We start from the raw sequence: 18,811 nt of genomic DNA on the forward strand, positions 1-18,811 counted from the left end.
GGGGGGAGATGAGGGAGAGCAATGGTGATGGAGGAGGTGGGGGAGATGAGGGAGGTCAATGGTAATGGAGTGTAACATCCCTGCCGGCGTGCTTGCATAGTGCACCACCTCCCACCATGCAAGACCGCAATCTTACCCATCAATTCAGCCTGCAAACCTTGCTCCAGTTCATGCTGTGTGCATGTCTCTTGTCTGACTGCTTAAGGCGGCCCGGTTACTTCCTGATTCTTATAGCTGCTGTGGGTGCACCCCTAATGCGTCTCCAGCCTATTTCTGTGAGTCACTGGATATTTAAACCCCCTCCACCCAGAAGGAGGTGCCTGAGCAACACTATCTTTCAGTGTGCTCCTTGCCTCTGAGTTGCCAGGTCTGTCCTGTATCTTGTCTGTTTCTGCCACCCTGGGGGCTGTATACCCAGGCCTGTTATCTCTGACTTCTAGTCTGTTTCTGCCACCCTGGGGGCTGCATACCCAGGCCTGTTATCTGTGACTTCTAGTCCTTTTCCGCCACCCTGGGGGCTGTATACCCAGGCATCGTTCCTGTATCTCGTTGCAGTATCAGTTCCTGTCTGAACTGTCTCCTAGCCTGTTACCTGTTTGTCTCTATGTCTGTACCCTCCCTTTTCCTGCAGTGTCTGAACCTGCACCTAACTCCAACTCGTCTCTGTACTTCTGTTTGTGAGTTTTGTGTCCACTCGCTACTTCATTGTAAGTACCTAGTGTGTATCTGGTTCTGCTTGTCCCTTTTCCCTTCCTCCGTATCTACCTCCTGTGTTCTAGCCATCTTCCTGTATCTTTCAGTCTGCTCCATGTGAACAGAGCCCTGTCCTCTCTGCCTGCACCATCAGCCCTGTTCTGCTCTGCTAGCCCACAGCTCCGGCGGTTCCTCTCTGCTCTGCCTAGCCCACCGCTCCGGCGGTTCCTCTCTGCTCTGCCTAGCCCACCGCTCCGGTGGCTCCTCTCTGCTCTGCCTTATCCACCGCACTTGCAGTTTCGCTCTGCCCTGCCTTGTCCACCGCTCCGGCAGTTCCTCTCTGCTCTGCCTTGGCCACCGCTCCGGCGGTTTCGCTCTGCTCTGCCTTGTCCACTGCACCTGCGGTTTTGTTCTGTTCTGCTTGCTCACCGCGCCTGCGGTTTCTCTCTGCTCTGCCTTGCCAACCGCTCCGGCGGTTCCTCTCTGCTCTGCCTTGTCCACCGCACCTGCGGTTTCGCTCCGCTCTGCCTTGTCCACCGCTCCAGCGGTTCCTGTCTGCTCTGCCTTGTCCACCACTCCGACGGTTTCGCTCTGCTCTGCCTTGTCCACCGCACCTGCGGTTTCGCTCCGCTCTGCTTGCTCAACGCTCCGGCGGTTTCGCTCTGCTCTGCCTTGTCCACCACACCTGCGGTTCCGCTCTGCTCTGCCTAGTCCTCCGCTCCGGCGGTTTCGCTTTACTCTGCTTGTCTACCGCATCTGCGGCTCTGTTCCTGTCTCCCAGTCTGTACTGGACCCTATCCAGCCTGCGCTCCAACCTGCTAGTACCTGCCTGTCTGCACTCCAGCCATGCTTGCCAGTATCTCCCTGTCTGCACTCCAGCTGTGCTTGCCAGTACCCACCTGTCTGCATGCCAGCCGTGCTTGTCAGTACCCACCTGTCTGCATACCAGCTGTGCTTGCCAGTACCCACGTGTCTGCATACCAGCCGTGCTTACCAGTACCCACCGGTCTGCATACCAACCATGCCTGCCAATACCCACCTGTCTGCATACTAGCCGTGCCTGCCAATACCCACCTGTCTGTACGCTAGTCTTACCTGCCTGTTCCTGCATTCCCCGGTGTGGGTCAACAGCTGTGACCGGGGTCTGACCTGCAGTAGCACCTGGTTCCTCTGCTCGGTTCCTCCTTGGTTCACGGAGTCGACTAAGCCTCCGTGCGACCTTGGTCGGATCGGGTTGATACTTAGTTACGCCCCTCCAGGCACTCCTCGGCTCATGGTACAGTGGGATCACTAATCACGCTCACGCCAGTCAGTCCGGGCGCGAGCGTAACATGGAGGAGGTGGGGAGATGAGGGAGAGCAATGGTGATGGAGGAAGTGGGGGGAGATGAGGGAGAGCAATGGTGATGGAGGAGGTGGGGGAAGAAGAGGGAGAGAAATGGTGATGGAGGAGGTTGGGGAAGAAGAGGGAGAGCAAAGGTGATGGAGGAGGTGGGGGAAGAAGAGGGAGAGCAATGGTGATGGAGGAGGTGGGTGGAGATGAGGGAGAGCATTGGTGAAGGAGGAGGTGGGAGGAGATGAGGGAGATCAATGGTGATGGGGGAGGTGGGGGGAGATGAGGGAGAGCAATGGTGATGGAGGAGGTGGGGCGAAATATGGCATGGTGATGGGGGAGGTGGGGGAGATATGGCATGGTGATGGAGGAGGTGGGGGAGATATGACATGGCAATGGTGATGGAGGAGATATGGTATGGTGATGGGGGAGGTGGGGGGAAATATGGCATGGTGATGGAGGAGGTGGGGGGATATATGACATGGCAATGATGATGGAGGAGGTGGGGGAGATATGCATGGCATGGTGATGGAGGAGGTAGGGGGAGATATGCATGGCATGGTGATGGAGGAGGTGGGGGGGATATGGCAATGATGAAGGAGGAGGTGGGGGAGATATGGTAATGATGGAGGACACATGGCAATGATGGAGAAGGTGGGGGAGATATGACAATGGTGAAGAAGGTGGGGGAGATATGACAATGGTGGGGATGGGAGGGAGCAATGATGGAGGAGGTTGGGGGAGAGCAATGGTGGGGATGGGGAGAGCAATTATGGAGCTGGGGGAGAGAAATTATGGGAAATTATTTGGACGCTATATGCTGTTAATATTTGGTCTGATCACGTTGTGGTGGTATTTCTCCCTTTTATGTGGTAGTATTCGGCCACTATGTGGTGGTAATATGTGGTATGGTCATGGTGTGGTGGTAGTTCTCCCTTGTATGTGGTATTATTCAGTCACTATGTGGTGGTAATATGTGGTCTGATCATGGTGTGGTGGTATTTCTCCCTTGTATGTAGTATTATTCAGTCACTATGTGGGGGTAATATGTGGTCTGGTCATGGTGTGGTGGTATTTCTCCCTTGTATGTAGTATTATTCGGTCACTATGTGGTGGTAACATCTAGTCCAGTCATGGTGTGGCAGTATTTCTCCCTTGTATGTGGTACAATTGGTGTTGGTATAGTGGATTATGTTGTGTATGTCGGTCATTTGTTCTCTCTGATATTAGTTAAGAAAAGATTCTTTATTTCCATTAGTGATTAAATACTTGGAACAAGATGCACTTATAGGGGTTCTCCGGGGAAAACAATCACCTCTCCACAGGATAAGTGATAAATTATTGATTAGTTGGGGTCTGACTGCTGGAACCCGCATCGATTGGTAGTATGTGGAGCTTTTATCCCCATTACACTGGAGCTCATGTGCGACTTGACCACTGATCCATTCATTCCCTCAGTGGCTGTTCTTGTTTTTTTTCTGGAAGCCCCAAAGAGAATGAATGAATGGAGCTGCGGTCAGACGTCCCACCTGCCGATGCATTTTAAAATGGGGATAAATCTCCTGACAGGGGTAAAACTTCCCCATTCTTCCGATAGGTGCGTTTTCCAATGTTTGGACCCAAACGATCAATAAGTGATCACCTGTGGATCCTATGGATCACTGATTACTTGTTTTAATCAAAGAACCCCTTTAATGCAAACTACCGTAATTGTACATCCCAGTTATAGCATGTGCACAGTATATGTGCAGGAGTCACCTACGATTTACAGTCGACGCTCCACTATAACGGGGATATCAGCTAACAGTTATTTGCATATTGCTGTAGGGTGGGCCCCGTGGATCAATTCCTCCTGTGGGCCCCAGACACCCCAGTCCGACATTGCCTGCATGGTGTCCCCTTTTCCCTTCATGCAGAGACGCCGGCTTACTCACCGCCCCCGATCCCCGGCATGCTCCTGCCTACTGTCACTTCCTGGTGTGCACACTGTACTGTGTCTCGGCGGAGTGCTTAATGCGCATGCGCCCCTGTTCTTGAAGGGGCAGCGTGCGCACATGGGAGGCATTTAGTTTAAGTCCATCACCTGCAAGGTGTCTCCCAGCCAATAGCTGGGAGACATCTTGTATATAAGGCACTCTCCCCATTGGGGAGCTGCCTGAGCAACCACTATAGTTATTGTTAGGTGGTTTTGGTGTGCAATGGTATGTTGCCAGGTCCTCCGTCCCTATTCTGTTAATACTATTCCTGTATCCTGTGTTGCTTTAGTCCATTTTAGTTCATTCATGTTCCTGTGACCACTTGCAGTGTCCGTATCCTGACACCCTGCTACCCTGGGAGCTGAGTGCTCAGACCTGAACCCTGACCCAGTAATCGCATGCACAGTACCTGTACCCCGTGCCTGCATCAGCAGTACCAGAACTGTTACCAAAGATCAATGTGACTGAACCTGTTCCAGTGGCTGTCCTGTCTGCACAGTCTGAGCCTGTACCTGTGGCTGACCTGTCTGATCTTGTCCCAGTGTCCGTCCTGTCTGCACAGTCTGAACTTGTCCCAAGTGACCGTCCTGTCTCCACAGTCTGAACTTGTCCCAAGTGGCCGTCCTTTCAGCACAGTCTGAACTTGTCCCAGGTGGCTTTCCTGTAGGCACAGTCTAAACTTGTCCCAGGTGGCCATCCTGTCTGCACAGTCTGAACTTGTCCCAAGTGGCCGTCCTGTCTGCACAGTCTGAACTTGTCCCAAGTGGCCATCCTGTCTGCACAGTCTGAACTTGTCCCAGGTGGCTGTCCTGTCTGCACAGTCTGAACTTGTCCCAGGTGGCCGTCCTGTCTGCACAGTCTGAACTTGTCCCAGGTGGCCGTCCTGTCTGCACAGTCTGAACTTGTCCCAGGTGGCCGTCCTGTCTGCACAGTCTGAACTTGTCCCAGGTGGCCGTCCTGTCTGCACAGTCTGAACTTGTCCCAGGTGGCCATCCTGTCTGCACAGTCTGAACTTGTCCCAGGTGGCCGTCCTGTCTGCACAGTCTGAACTTGTCCCAGGTGGCCATCCTGTCTGCACAGTCTGAACTTGTCCCAGGTGGCCATCCTGTCTGCACAGTCTGAACTTGTCCCAGGTGGCCATCCTGACTGCACAGTCTGAACTTGTCCCAGGTGGCCGTCCTGTCTGCACAGTCTGAACTTGTCCCAAGTGGCCGTCCAGTCTGCACAGTCTGAACTTGTCCCAAGTGGCCGTCCTGCCCTGTTTGAGAATCGGTAGTAACATCTCTGATCCCTGAGGTCAGCTGCTACTGTGGCACCCCAGGGGTCCGGTTGCCACAGTGAAATTGACTCCCTCACAAGGGGTGATGCCATGCCTGGAAGCAAGGAGAGTTCCCTTAATCAGGTTTACCAGCATACAACACTTTCCTGGCACCAGACCAGAAAGGAAAGCTCCTCCCCTTAGCAACTGTGATCTGGAGGTGGGGTTAGTAAGAGTGAGTTGAGAGGAGTTGAAGACAGGACTGCGATGAGGAAGGACCTGGGGAGTGGAGCTGTAAACCAGCTCACCCCAGAGAGGAGCACAGAAGAACCGGACACCGGAGTCCGAGGCTGTGGGGCACTGTAGGCCCAGCAGCAGAAACCGGAGGGCAGGAGACTGCAGGTCTCCTGGCCCCATCAGACGCCCGGCGACATAGCAGCACCATAGGGCCCAGCACCGCCACGTGGGAGAGACACTTAAGGAAGGCCCGAGCTCCCTGCCATACGGGTGAGGAAAAAGACGTTTTTACTCAGGGACGAGGGCCGCAGCATAGCTTCAAGCAGCAGGGCCAAAGAGATTAGCGCAGAGGGAAGGCCTACAACTTCACCTGGTGAGGTGGATCCCCAACTTGCTCCCAGGCCGCCTGGACATCCACTACCAGCTAGTACCCGTGCCCCGGTCTGCTTAACAAACCGCAAGTAAAGATAAGAGGAAACCGGCCATTAAGCTGTGGACTGGTCATTATCGGCTCCATATAGCTGCATACCACAGGTGGCGTCACGAACATTATCTCTATAAAAACTTTATTCCCCTTTTACCTTTTCCTTTAATTGACCGCCCTGGGTTACGGACTGGGTCACTGCCACCGTGACATCACCCAGCATCGACCGGCCCGGCTACCGAGTACCCCACGGCCCAGGGGGCGCGTCACTACTGCTGGATGCGTCCTAGAGTGGCACTTGGCAGCTACCTGCCGCACAAGCCTGAACTCACCTCTAGAAGCTCCAGCGAACACCAAAGTAACTGCTTAGTCATGCCCCTCCAGGGTAAGTCCGGTCTGTGGAAACAGTGGGTCCACGAACCATATGCACCACCTTGGAGCATAACACTTATTTTCATGTGCACTATTTATGAAAAAAAAACTTGCTACTCTTAAGCAGGAGTACTAAAATGTAAAATCCCAAAAAATGTCCATATATCTATGTGTTCCCTGTATTGGTTGTGACGCGCCCCTGAGCCTGTGCTGAGTAGCGTTGCGCACGCGGGAGCCTACCCGGAGCCGGATCTGATAGGGGTAGTAGTCTCGTGGCGGTGACCCGGTCCGTGCCCAGGGAGTCAAGCTGAGTGGCAGTCTTTAGCAGAAGATGGTACGGTGTTCGACTACGCCACCCGTTGAATGCGGTCATGAGACCGCCGCTGCAGGCAGACCGCTGAGGCCGGTGATACGGTTGTGCAGCGGGGATGGTATAACCCCCAACGGGAGGGGTATGGCCTCAGGGCAGCGGACGTGGATGATGAAACACTCGGAGACGGTGCGGTGTAGTTCAGGGTCTTTACTGGTGGCAAAGGTAGACCCTCCCGGAGTACTGGCTAGCGATCGGGGCCTGGTCAGTCCGCGAGCAGATGGGATCTCCCCTGGCCAGGCGGAGTTGTAGGCCTCCCCAACTAATCGTACTCTTCTGGCTACCTTGCTAGAGGCTGGTAAAAGTAGCCCACGTCCCTGAGTGTACCGTGTGGTGCTCACCCGTATGGCCGGTGACTCGGGGCCTTTTGGTAGCTTCCGCTCCACGTCGCGGTGCTGGTCCCTTGCGTGTGACCGTGCCTTCGGGTTTCTTGGCCAGAGGACCTGAAATCCCCTGCCGGGCGGTTTCTGCTGCGGGGTAAGGATTAGTCCCCACAGCCTCGGACTCCGGGTCCGGTAAGAACTCTTCAATCAGGGCGAGCTCTACAGCTTCCAGCCCCTGATCTCTTTTTAGCACTGCTCCCACTGAGCTCCTGATCTTTCTTTTTCCTAAAGCTGCTCCACTCCAGACCAGACTGTGTCTCTGTCTGTGTTCTCTGCTCTTTCTCCCTAACCCTGCCTCAGCCCCAGCTTTATATAGGGGAAGTTCTTCCCCTCCCAGGACTGGGCAGGAGGTGTGGCATGCATAGGAAGTCTGACCAGGAAAGCTCCCACCTGCTCACAGACGTAATATTGCTATTACTGTGGGAACCAGACCCCTGGGGTGCCACAGTTGCATCCACACATCATTTCCTATTAGGTCTCACAGTGTAACATTGTTTCAGCCAACACACATGCATATACGCTAGCGCCTGCCGCCCATTATTTAGAAAGCTATATAACCTACAAGAATATTTTACATAAAACACTGCAGAAGAATCTGCTAAATCAGAATAATTGTGGGACTCACACAGGACATTCATCTGTAGAGACAGCTTCATGGAGGTGTTCTGCTTCAATAGGCAGGTGAAGCTCACTCCATTGTCTTCGATGGTCAGCTCCGGGATGCATATGTGACTGGCGTTCACACTGTTCTCAGACTTAATATCAACTTGTTGGGTCCCTCGGTACCAGATCAAGCTCTGATCGTTAGTGTTGTTAACAACTTCACAGTGGAGAATTGCTGGATTGCCGAGGTTGTCAGTGTGTCGATTGTCATAGGGTCTATTGTTCAGCAAGAGTTGCAAAGCTGCAGGGAACAAAAATAATATCATTAATAATTAATAATATTTTTTTATTTTTATAGCGCCAACATATTCCGCAGCACTTTACAATTTTAGTGGGGACTTATACAGACAATACAGAATAAGCATATCTCAAATCAAAAGGAGTCAGGGCCCTGCTCGCAAGCTTACAGTCTATGAAGAAATGGGCGAGGCACAAAAGGTAACGTGTACATATATTGTATAATGCAGCCTTGATATACTAAATAGGATAAATAATAATACATGGACTGGTCGCCAGCCAGTATGTGTACAGTCCTGACCGAGGCTATTAAGTACATGGATGGTATGAACCTGAAATTGAAGAAGATTTTAATATGGGGGAAAACTGGGACAGACAGATAGTGTGTTTAGTCTAAAGAAATGGGTTTTTAGGATCCGCTTGAAACTGTGGGTATTGGGAATTAATCGAACTGTCCTGGGTAGTGCATTCCAAAGAATTGACGCAGCACGCGAGAAATCTTGCAGACGGGAGTGGGAAGTTCGGATTATGGAGGATTTTAGTTTTAAGTCATTGGCAGAACGGAGGGCACGTGTAGGGTGGTAGACTGAGACAAGGGAGGAGATGTAGGGGGGTACTGAAGCATGGAGCGCTTTGTGGGTAAGCGTGATAAGTTTAAATTGAACTCTATATTGGATGGGTAACCAATGCAATGACTTGCACAGGGAAGAGGCATCGGTGTAGCGGTTGGTGAGGAATATGATCCTTGCTGCTGCGTTAAGGACGGATTGGAGAGGGGAGAGTTTAGTAAGAAGGAGACCGATTAGTAGAGAGTTACAATCGTCGAGACGAGAATGAATAAGAGCTACAGTAAGAGTTTTTGCCGAGTCAAAGTGAGAAATGTCCTGATTCTTGAGATGTTTTTGAGGTGTAGATGACATGAACGAGCGAGTGATTTGATGTGAGGAGTGAAGGAAAGATCTGAATCAAAAATGACCCCAAGACAGCGGGCTTGTTGCTGGGGAGTAATGGTTGAGCCACAAGCGGAAATGGCAATATCGGGCATAGGTAGGTTAGTGGAGGGAGGAAATACGAGTAGTTTAGTTTTTGACAGATTCAGTTTTAGGCAGAGGGAGGACATAATGTTAGACACAGCAGAAAGACAATCACTGGTCTTTTGTAGTAATGCAGGGGTGATGTCCAGAGCAGAGGTGTATAATTGGGTGTCATCAGCATAGAGATGGTACTGAAAACCGAATCTGCTGATTGTTTGTCCAATAGGAGCGGTGTATAAGGAGAAAAGAAGGGGGCCTAGGACTGATCCTTGAAGAACCTCGACAGTAAGGGGAAGGAGAGAGGAGGAGGAGCCGGCAAAAGACACAGAGAAGGAGCGGTCAGAGAGATAGGAGGAGAACCAGGAGAGAACAGTGTCCTTGAGGCCAGTAGTGCGGAGCATAGTGAGGAGGAACTGGTGATCCACAGTGTCGAATGCTGCAGAGAGATCCAGGAGAATCAGCTGGGAGTAGTGACCATTACATTTAGCTGTTAGTAGATCATTAGAGACTTTAGTGAGGGCAGTTTCAGTAGAATGTAAAGAGCGGAAACCAGATTGTAGAGGTTCAAGAAGAGAGTTGTCTGAAAGATAGCGGATTAGACGGGAATGGACCAGGCGTTCCAGAAGTTTATAGATAAATGGAAGATTGGAAACAGGTCTGTAGTTGGCAGTGTAGTTCTGGTCAAGGGATGGTTTTTTTAAGTAATGGATGTATGCTGGCGTGTTGAAATGAGAGGGAGAGGTTGAAAATTTTAGTTAGGTGAGAGGTGACAGCTGGAGAAAGGGACTGAAGGAGATGTGAGGGAATAGGGTCACTGGTGCAGGTAGTAGGGCGAGAAGATGCAAGGAGCCTGATCACTTCATCTTCCGTGACTGGTTCGAAGTCAGAAAGTGAGCAAGATACAATGCGGAGGGGGAGAGCATGCATAACGTTTGGGGATTAGGAGAAAATTTCCTGTCGGATATGGTCAATTTTTTCTTTGAAATAATTGGCCAGATCGTCAGCGCTGAGGTCGGTGGTCGGGGCCTGTGCTGTTTGATTGAGGAGAGAATGAAATGTGTCAAAAAGGCTTTTAGGATTATTGGAAAGTGAGATGAGATTGTTAAAGTAGGTTTGTTTGGAGAGGTGAAGCGCAGAGTTATATGTTTTCACCATAAATTTATAATGGAGGAAATCTTCGGGCAGATTAGATTTTCTCCACCGCCGTTCAGCGCACCTGGAGCACCTCTGGAGAAGACGTGTTTGAGGCGTGTGCCAGGGTTGTCGCCGTCAATGCCGAATTGTTCTTTGTGTAGGAGGTGCGGCTTCATCCAGGGCGCATAGCAATATTTCCTTATAATGCTTCACTGCAAAGTCGGGACATGAGAGGGAGGAGATTGGGGCCAATGATGATTGCAACTTTTTCATAAATTTCTGGGTGTTAATGGCGCATATATTTCTATAAGTGTGGAAAGTGGGGGTTTCTTGAGTAGCCTCACAGTTCTTGACAGAGAATGAAAGAAGATTATGGTCAGAGAGTGGAAGGGGAGAGTTATCATTAACAAAACTAGAATCTAAAGCCACCAAACTGTCTAGCAAGTTTATGCTTCATATTTTCCTAATGAGCCAGTGCAGATCTGCAGCCCATGTCAAAATCCTTGCATAACAAATGAGGATTTTGTAAAAATTCACTGTGACCAAATCTATGGCGTAAAAGTACAACATGTTTCACACATGTTGTACTTTTACATAGGGCTCACTCAGACATCACTGCAAATCAGTCCGAGACCAGACTGTAATGCACGGACAGCATTCTAGAAATATATGTAGCTATCATGCTTGGGTCGTGAGACTGCGGCCAGTCTGTGCTTTAGTGGTTTGTCCTTGGACCAATTGCCATGAACGTTTGAATTAGCCCTTACAGACAGCACAAAATTAATTTATATGAAGCTGATAAATCATTTTAAAATTGCAAGATTGCGGCAACTTCTACGGGACGTCAATGTTCTCTATAAGCAAAAAGTTAAAAACAAACTCATAACCAGTGTAAAGAAACGTCACCATGGTCAAACTTTTTGTGATTGACGAAAGGCTGCATTGAGGAACATTCTGATTATTCCGCAATTTTACTTTGACTAAGGAGCGACCTCATGTCCAAAGGTGTACACACCATAAAGGTAGACAAAGCCCTAGGACAGAGGCGACCCTGTTTGGCCAAACAACCTTTGAGTGGCGGGAATCTGTACAATTGAATTGTTAGAAAATAAGAAAAGACCACATGGATCTCAGAAATAGGAATCAAGATGGAAATAAACAGAATTTGTTCTGCAGGGTGAAACCGGCCATCATAATGGAGGACCATTTAGTCCTTGATATGGGACTCTCCTCTTCTATTTTCGTCACTTGCCATATATTTATGGAGCTGCAGTCTAAAACAAACTACCATATATCACGGTCTACAAACAAGAGTAAGTCCATATATATTAGAAATATAGCGACATTACAGAGGCAGAGAAGTGTTTAGCGGTTGAAGACTATATTAGCAGCGGAAAGAATTTTTACATTTACACAACAGTAAAAACTCCCTAGATTATTTTTAGAGTGACATTCATTGTAAGGTATGAATTCTACATATTTCTAATGGTCAAAATAATGTTTCCGAGGTAACAGAGCAATTTTATAAAATATTCAGATTACGCATTAACTAGGGTGGCGCCAAGAAAACTGCTCAGCAGTGCTCCATACAGAAATGTTTTTGGTAGCTCTTGGCTATAATGGAACATCTATCGAGGTTGTATGTCTGGGGAAACACGGATCAGATAGGTGAGATTTTTAACTATAGATACATACAGAAAGACATTACATTTTTTATTTTCTGTTATCATCTCTGTTTCTGGTCTAATCTGAGATATCTTTGTGACAACCACGATCTCTGACCTGTGTAATAACCTCATTTGGAAATTAATTACTAAGATCTCCACTGCCCATCAGGCGCTGGACACAGAGGATATTACTGACCACTGCTAGATAGACACTTCACATAAAACCACTGTGGGCGAATAGACTAGACACTACATGCCACCCAGTGTCTGCCATGCACCGCAAAATAGCAATATTTGAAAGTTTGAAAATGTTCCATAATTCTGCATAAATTTGACCTAAAACTACATCAGATTTTCACAATTGTTCTAAAAGTAGATAAAGATAATAAAATCAAATAAATGAGTAAAAATATTGGACTTTGTCAATTTTTAAAAATGTTCTAATATCCCATTTCTGAGTGGTAAAAGTATATAAACCTTTAGAAATAACAGATAATTTCAATTTGAAATTAAAGTCTGGTCTTTTCAATCAATGGAATGACAATCAGGTATGACTGGGTGACCTGTTTTATTTAAAGAACAAAGTCTGGAAGTAAATGCCATGAACAAAGGAGATTTCTGAGGACCTCAGACAAAAATACTTTTGTGCCCAAAAATGACAAAAGTATTTTCTGATTATTTACATCGATTTTTCTGGCTAACACGGTACCACAATATAATTTTGTATTGTACATCATGAGACATCAGAAGAGAGGTTGATGCTCATCAGGTTAGAAATTTTACAAAATCATTCCTAAAGAGTTTGGACTTCACTAATCCACAGACAGATTGTGTACAGATAAAATTAAAATCCATTTCTTACGGTCTCTACTTGAGCAAAGGGTCTGAGTTGGGAGAGTAAATCTGAAATGGATGTGAGAACAAATAGAAAACCACAAGTTATAAGTGACAAATGTTGCTTATAGGGGCAGGCATGTAGGTCCATATATATTATGATGAGAGTCAATTTGGAAAGGATAAAGACAGCACAAGTTTGATAAGTTGTGGTTGAGGGTTCACAGTTTGAATTGTATCCTAATTAGGTAAATACCCTTTTTTCTTTCTTTTTTATATAAATCCAGAAGATGCGACATCCACAGGGCAAAGTAATCATTTATATGCACGTGATAGCTTATCCGACCAGTTTATTTTAATGTGTTCTCATTGATGTAAGAGATGTAGATCTGTGTTGATGTGATGTCTCTGGATGTTTTCTATTACCAAATGCAATGAGTAATTGTTTAAAAAATTGTTTAACAAAACAAATTAAGTTAAAAAAAAAAAAAATTAAAATCCATTATTACTCTCACTGTGAGTGGTCGGCCAACAAGGCGTATAGTCCACATGATCAAAAGAGAATCCAAGGAAACTTCTACGCAACTGAAGGCATATCTCACTGAACAACAATGGTGTGCACGAAAGGAGTGCACGGAGAAACCCACTGATTTCCAAAACGAACATTATTGTCTGTCTGCAGTTTGCTTAAAATCATCTAGACTAGCCAGAAGGCTACAAGGAAAATGTTTTCTCAATTGATGAAGCCCAAACTGTTTTTTTTTTTTTTGTTTAAATGAGAAGCATTATGTTTGGCAAAAGAAAAACACTGCGTAATAGCATAAAAACCTCATTGCATCTGTAAAACGTGGTGGTGGTTGTGGTGGTATCATGGTTTGGGTTGGTTTTGTTGTATCTAGGACAGGACGGTTTGCCATCATTGATGGAATATTGAATTCTGATTTGTAAAAGAAAATTCTAAAACAAAATGTCTGGACATCTGTCATTGAGCTGAATCTCAAGAAAATGTGGGTAATGCAGCAAGACAACGACTCAAAGCACACAAATCATTCTGCAAATTAAAGATTAAAGAAGAATAAAGTTAAAGAGGTTGTCAACTACTTTAACATTGAAAACCTATCCATAGAACAGCTGATTGGCGGGGGGTGCCGAGTGTAGCACCACCACCAATCAGACATTAATGACCTATCCTAAGGAAAAGCAATCATTGTTAAAGTAGTAGACAACCTCTTTAAAGTTTTGGAACAATCAAGTCAAAATCCTGACTCTAATCCTATAGAAAATGTTGTGGAAGGACCTGAAGTGTGAAGTTTAATACAAAGCTATGCTAGTGAAGAGGACTCTGAGATGTTCACGCACAGTAGCATGATGCAAAGGGTATGCCACCCTTCTGCTATGTGGCATTTGTCAGCAGACAGCATATTGCTCATAGGGCAACCTCCACAAACTAGAACAGCACCGAAATAGAAGTTAACATATATTCTAAAGGCATGTAGATATAATACATGGAAATGTTAACAATGCACAATCTTCAGCCAAAAACAATGGCCACATTAGCTTAGCAACCCAACCAACAATATTAACAATGGCTTCTTCTGATATTTTCTTATGGGCCTTATATGCAGCCCTAGCTGGTCTCTTAAAGAGACCATACTAACATTTTCATGGGCAACACAATATTTAATGTTAACCTAACATTTTTATTAGGCTCCAGGTTCATGTCCGTTTTCGTTCATCCCTCAAATATACTACTTTTTTCAAATATACTGTACTACAAACCAATAATGTTACCAAGGCTGTTTTCGTCAATGTTTTTGCAATTTTTTTTTTACATTTTTTTCATTATATGTATATTTTTTGTTATTCCTACCAAAAGAAAAACAGAACAAAAGCTGAAAAGGAGAGACTTGGTTGTATGCCACAACATTTGCAATTTAATTATTTTACTAATGGAAATTTGGGTGCTATACTTATTGAGACTGTGTTCTGTATAGGAGAAGCTAGATAAAATATAGGAAAACAGCAGTGTCTTTTGTAGAGAAACTACGTAGAAAAGAAAGAGGACAGAGCAGCAAATGACCCGCCCGTCCAGAAGACCTGATCTTGCCAAGATGTGGTGCCAGCTTTGTGTTTATTATTATTTATTTTATAGCGCCATTAACTTCCTTGGTGATGTACACAAATATTATATTTATGGTTTTGCCTGGGACACTATATACTATACATTTATATGTTCATTATATTGCATAATTTTTTGGGCTGTTACTCACCTGTAATTTTATGCAAAAGAGACAAAAGTACAGCTAATCCGATTAGAGATTTCTTCATTCTTACTCAGAACTAGGAGGGATGAAAAGAAAAGTCAGTAATTATTGCATTTGAATTAAATTAACTTTGTGTGTGTATACGTCTGCAGGAGAGAAAAGATTGTGAGCAGCATTGGGGATTGATATAAGTGGAAACATTTTATTAGTGATGAGCGAGCATACTCGTTATTCGAGATTTACGAGCATGCTAAGGGTGCTCGCCGAGCATTTACAGCGTGCTCGAGTGCTATGTATTAGTCACTGCATGTCCATGATTTGTGACCTGTTTGACAGCTTTAATACATGTGGACCCACAGTGACTAAAACATAGCACTCCAGCACGCCGTAAATACTCGGCGAGCACTCGAGCATGTTCGCCAAAAGGGTTAACGCTCATCACTACATTTTATGCATGTAAATTAGAACATACAGTATAAGTAATGAGAATTACCATAAATATGAACTTGATGTACAGGCGCTTCTCACTAAATTAGAATATCATCAAAAAGTTAATTTATTTCAGTTCTTCAATACAAAATGTGAATCTCATATATTATATAGAGTCATTACAAACAGAGTGATCTATTTCAAGTGTTTATTTCTGTTAAGGTTGATGATTATGGCTTACAGCCAGTGAAAACACGAAAGTCATTATCTCAGTAAATTAGAATACTTTATAACAACAGCTTGGAAAATGATTTTAAAATCCGAAATGTTGTCCTACTGAAATGTATGTTCAGTAAATGCACTCAATACTTGGTCGGGGCTCCTTTTGCATCAATTACTGCATCAATGCGGCGTGGCATGGAGGCGATCAGCCTGTGGCACTGCTGAGGTGTTATGGAAGCCCAGGTTGCTTTGATAGCAGCCTTCAGCTTGTCTGCATTGTTGGGTCTGGTGTCTCTCATCTTCCTCTTGACAATACCCCATAAATTCTCTATGGGGTTAAGGTCAGGCGAGTTTGCTGCCAATCAAGCACAATGATGCTGTTGTTTTTAAACCAGGTATTGGTACTTTTGGCCGTGTGGACAGGTGCCAAGTTCTGCTGGAGAATGACATTTCCATCTCTAAAAAGCTTGTCGGCAGAGGGAAGCATGAAGTGCTCTAAAATTTCCTGGTAGACAGCTGCGCTGACTTTGGTCTTGATAAAACACAGTGGACCTACACCAGCAGATGACATGGCTCCCCAAAATTTACTTTCATCTGGAAACAACACCTTGGGCCACTGAGCAACAGTCCAGGTCTTTTTCTCCTTGGCCCAGGTAAGACGCTTCTGGCGTTGTCTATTGGTCATGAGTGGCTTGACACAAGGAATGTGACACTTGTAGCCCATGTCCTGGATACGTCTGTGTGTGGTGGCTCTTGAAGCAATGATTCCAGCAGCAGTCCACTCCTTGTGAATCTCCCCCAAATTTTTGAATGGCCTTTTCTTAACAATCCTGTCAAGGCTGCGGTTATCCTGGTTGCTTTTGCACCTTTTTCTACCAAACTTTTTCCTTCCACTCAACTTTCCATTAATATGCTTGGATACAGCACTCTGTGAACAGCCAGCTTCTTTAGCAATGACCTTTTGTGGCTTACCATCCTTGTGGAGTGTGTCAATGACTGCCTTCTGGACATCTGTCAAGTCAGCAGTCTTCCCCATGATTGTGGAGCCTACTGAAACAGACTAAGGGACCTTTTTAAATGCTTAGGAAGCCTTTGCAGGTGTTGTTTGTTAATTATTCTAATTTACTGAGATAATGACTTTTGTGTTTTCATTGGCTGTAAGCCATAATCATCAACATTAACAGAAATAAACACTTGAAATAGATCACTCTGTATGTAATGACTGTATAAAATATATGAGTTTAACTTTTTGTATTGAAGAACTGAAATAAATTAACTTTTTGATGATATTCTAATTTTGTGAGAAGCACTTGTAGTATATAACAACTAGCTAAGACCTAACAATAGGCATTGCATCATATATCAAGTAATCTATATGGAATCTACAATATTCTCGCTACTGTATTTATGTAAAAAAAAAGTCAAAAGCATCGCTATCCGATGATCTCAGTCCTCATAATCTGATAAGATATGGAGAGAAAGGTAATTGAGACTGCTACTGAAGCTTCCAGTAATATTGTAGATCTCTATGAACAGGTTTAAAGCAATTTAAAACTATATCCACAATCAACCTACAAACTTTTAAAATGAAACTGTCAGGGAGTTTTTGTCATGTAACCTGAGAACATCATGATGTTTCTGATTTGGCTGAGATTCTGATTCCAATGATGTGTCACTTACTGGGCTGTGTGGTGCTGTTTTAATAAAACAGTGTTTCATCAGCATGAGATTATTATTACAGTTTTAGCTGCCTCGTGCCTCCTAGTCAACAGCATAGAAAACAGTGATTGTATCAAAATGACAAGGCGCAGACCAGTAAGTGACACATCACAGGAATCAGAGTCTCAGTCCCTATATCATTCCACTCTCAGATTACATACCAAAAACCTGCTGACAGATTCGCTTTAAAAAGATGGACTAAAACTCTAAGCAAAAAGAATCATTGACATGTAAAACAAGAACTTAAAAAGGTGAATAAATTAGCAATTTGTCTTCATGTAGGTTAATTGTCTTGATTGTGTAAATATAAAGATGAACATCGCTGTCCAAATGTTTACATCTTTTACAAGCTTAAAAAAAAAAGTCTGAGAAAAAGCCAAAAAGTTGTAACAAGAAAAGAGCTACAGGAAGAATATAAATTAATAATTTGAAAAAAATATCAGTAAGTAGAAAGAAATATTCTTAGTATTTTTTTCTATAAAACCTAAGAGTATTTTTTTACTAGAGATACTGAAAATCTACCAAATAGTTTTCCCTTTGATTTATACAATTCTATTCTCTAGTTATAATTTCAGGATATAATTGTGAATGATCATTTTGAAGTCTATCGTACTAAAAATAGAAAAACTGTTCCATTTATCAGAGCATAATACTATCCATTTTTTCATAAAAAATTGTTTAATTGGAAACTTCTTTCTCTATTTGTTTCACATCTAACAAGCTTTCAGATAGAAAAAGGCCGGTCAAATCTTTACCATATTTTACATCTATAGACTACTCATCTGATATGGTCAAGCGTGTCCATCACACTTGACACCTATTGTAAGGTCATCTTAACAAGAACAACCTACATAGACTACTCCACGGGGTCAGAGTGGTCTTCTTTTTACTAAATGCATTTCCAGCTAGAATCCAAAAATCCCAAGTAAATATAAACCCTTAAATTATCTTTCCTAAAAATTGGATGTCAACTTCTACATGATTTTTTGTCCAAGCTCCAAAAATCTCTTACGTTGGGTGATGATCCTGGAGAACCTCCGTTCGGCTGTGAAGTGAGAATGTTTCTTTTCTTGGTTCTGTTCTTATTCTCTTTATTGACGTCAGGGTCAATGCCTGAGAAGTTACGGGTCAAGGTCTACACTATTTTATAGACCATGAGTAAATATAAAACAGCTCTCAAGAAAAAGCTTCAGCATTGTTGAGTAAGGACAAACCTGTTGCTTCTCCATTTAATGGCTTTGGGTGAGGCTTTTAAGTCACTGAGAAATGCAAAGATTTCTGGCATCTAGAATAATTTCCATGCCATTCACCCCTGTAAATCTACAAAAGTTTGTGAAACTAAAAAGTAGCCTATGTTGTCTTGAAATATGCCTTATTGGGAAACAATTCCACAATTCTTTCCTGAAATCCAAAGTTAAAAGCCCAACATTTTCAAGATGCTACATCATACATTGTTTGGTCTTCTACATGAAGAAGTGGAAAAATTTCACTTAGGTAGTCTGGGACTTCAATATTGATGAACTATATGACCAATTCTACAAGAATGGGAGCCCAACACCCAGC

The 18,811-nt window shown here is 44.8% G+C and overlaps 1 protein-coding gene across 1 annotated transcript in view; it reads right to left on the bottom strand.

Moving 5' to 3' along the window:
- TMIGD1 (transmembrane and immunoglobulin domain containing 1) overlaps window positions 1–18,395 on the bottom strand; it is a 53,032-nt gene extending 34,637 nt beyond the window's left edge. The window contains exons 1-3 of the mRNA XM_073667973.1: window positions 18,261–18,395; window positions 14,885–14,954; window positions 7,671–7,949 (exon numbers count right to left, since the gene is read on the bottom strand). Coding sequence (XP_073524074.1) covers window positions 7,671–7,949; window positions 14,885–14,942 — 337 coding nt within the window. The 5' untranslated portion in view covers window positions 14,943–14,954; window positions 18,261–18,395. The remainder of the gene's footprint in view (window positions 1–7,670; window positions 7,950–14,884; window positions 14,955–18,260) is intronic.
- Between the last annotated feature and the right edge of the window lie 416 nt (window positions 18,396–18,811).

The sequence above is a fragment of the Phyllobates terribilis genome, unplaced genomic scaffold, assembly GCF_046119375.1.
Source record: "Phyllobates terribilis strain yellow unplaced genomic scaffold, ASM4611937v1 Scaffold_2__4_contigs__length_985480577, whole genome shotgun sequence".
In the NCBI taxonomy this organism is placed as follows: domain Eukaryota; kingdom Metazoa; phylum Chordata; class Amphibia; order Anura; family Dendrobatidae; genus Phyllobates; species Phyllobates terribilis.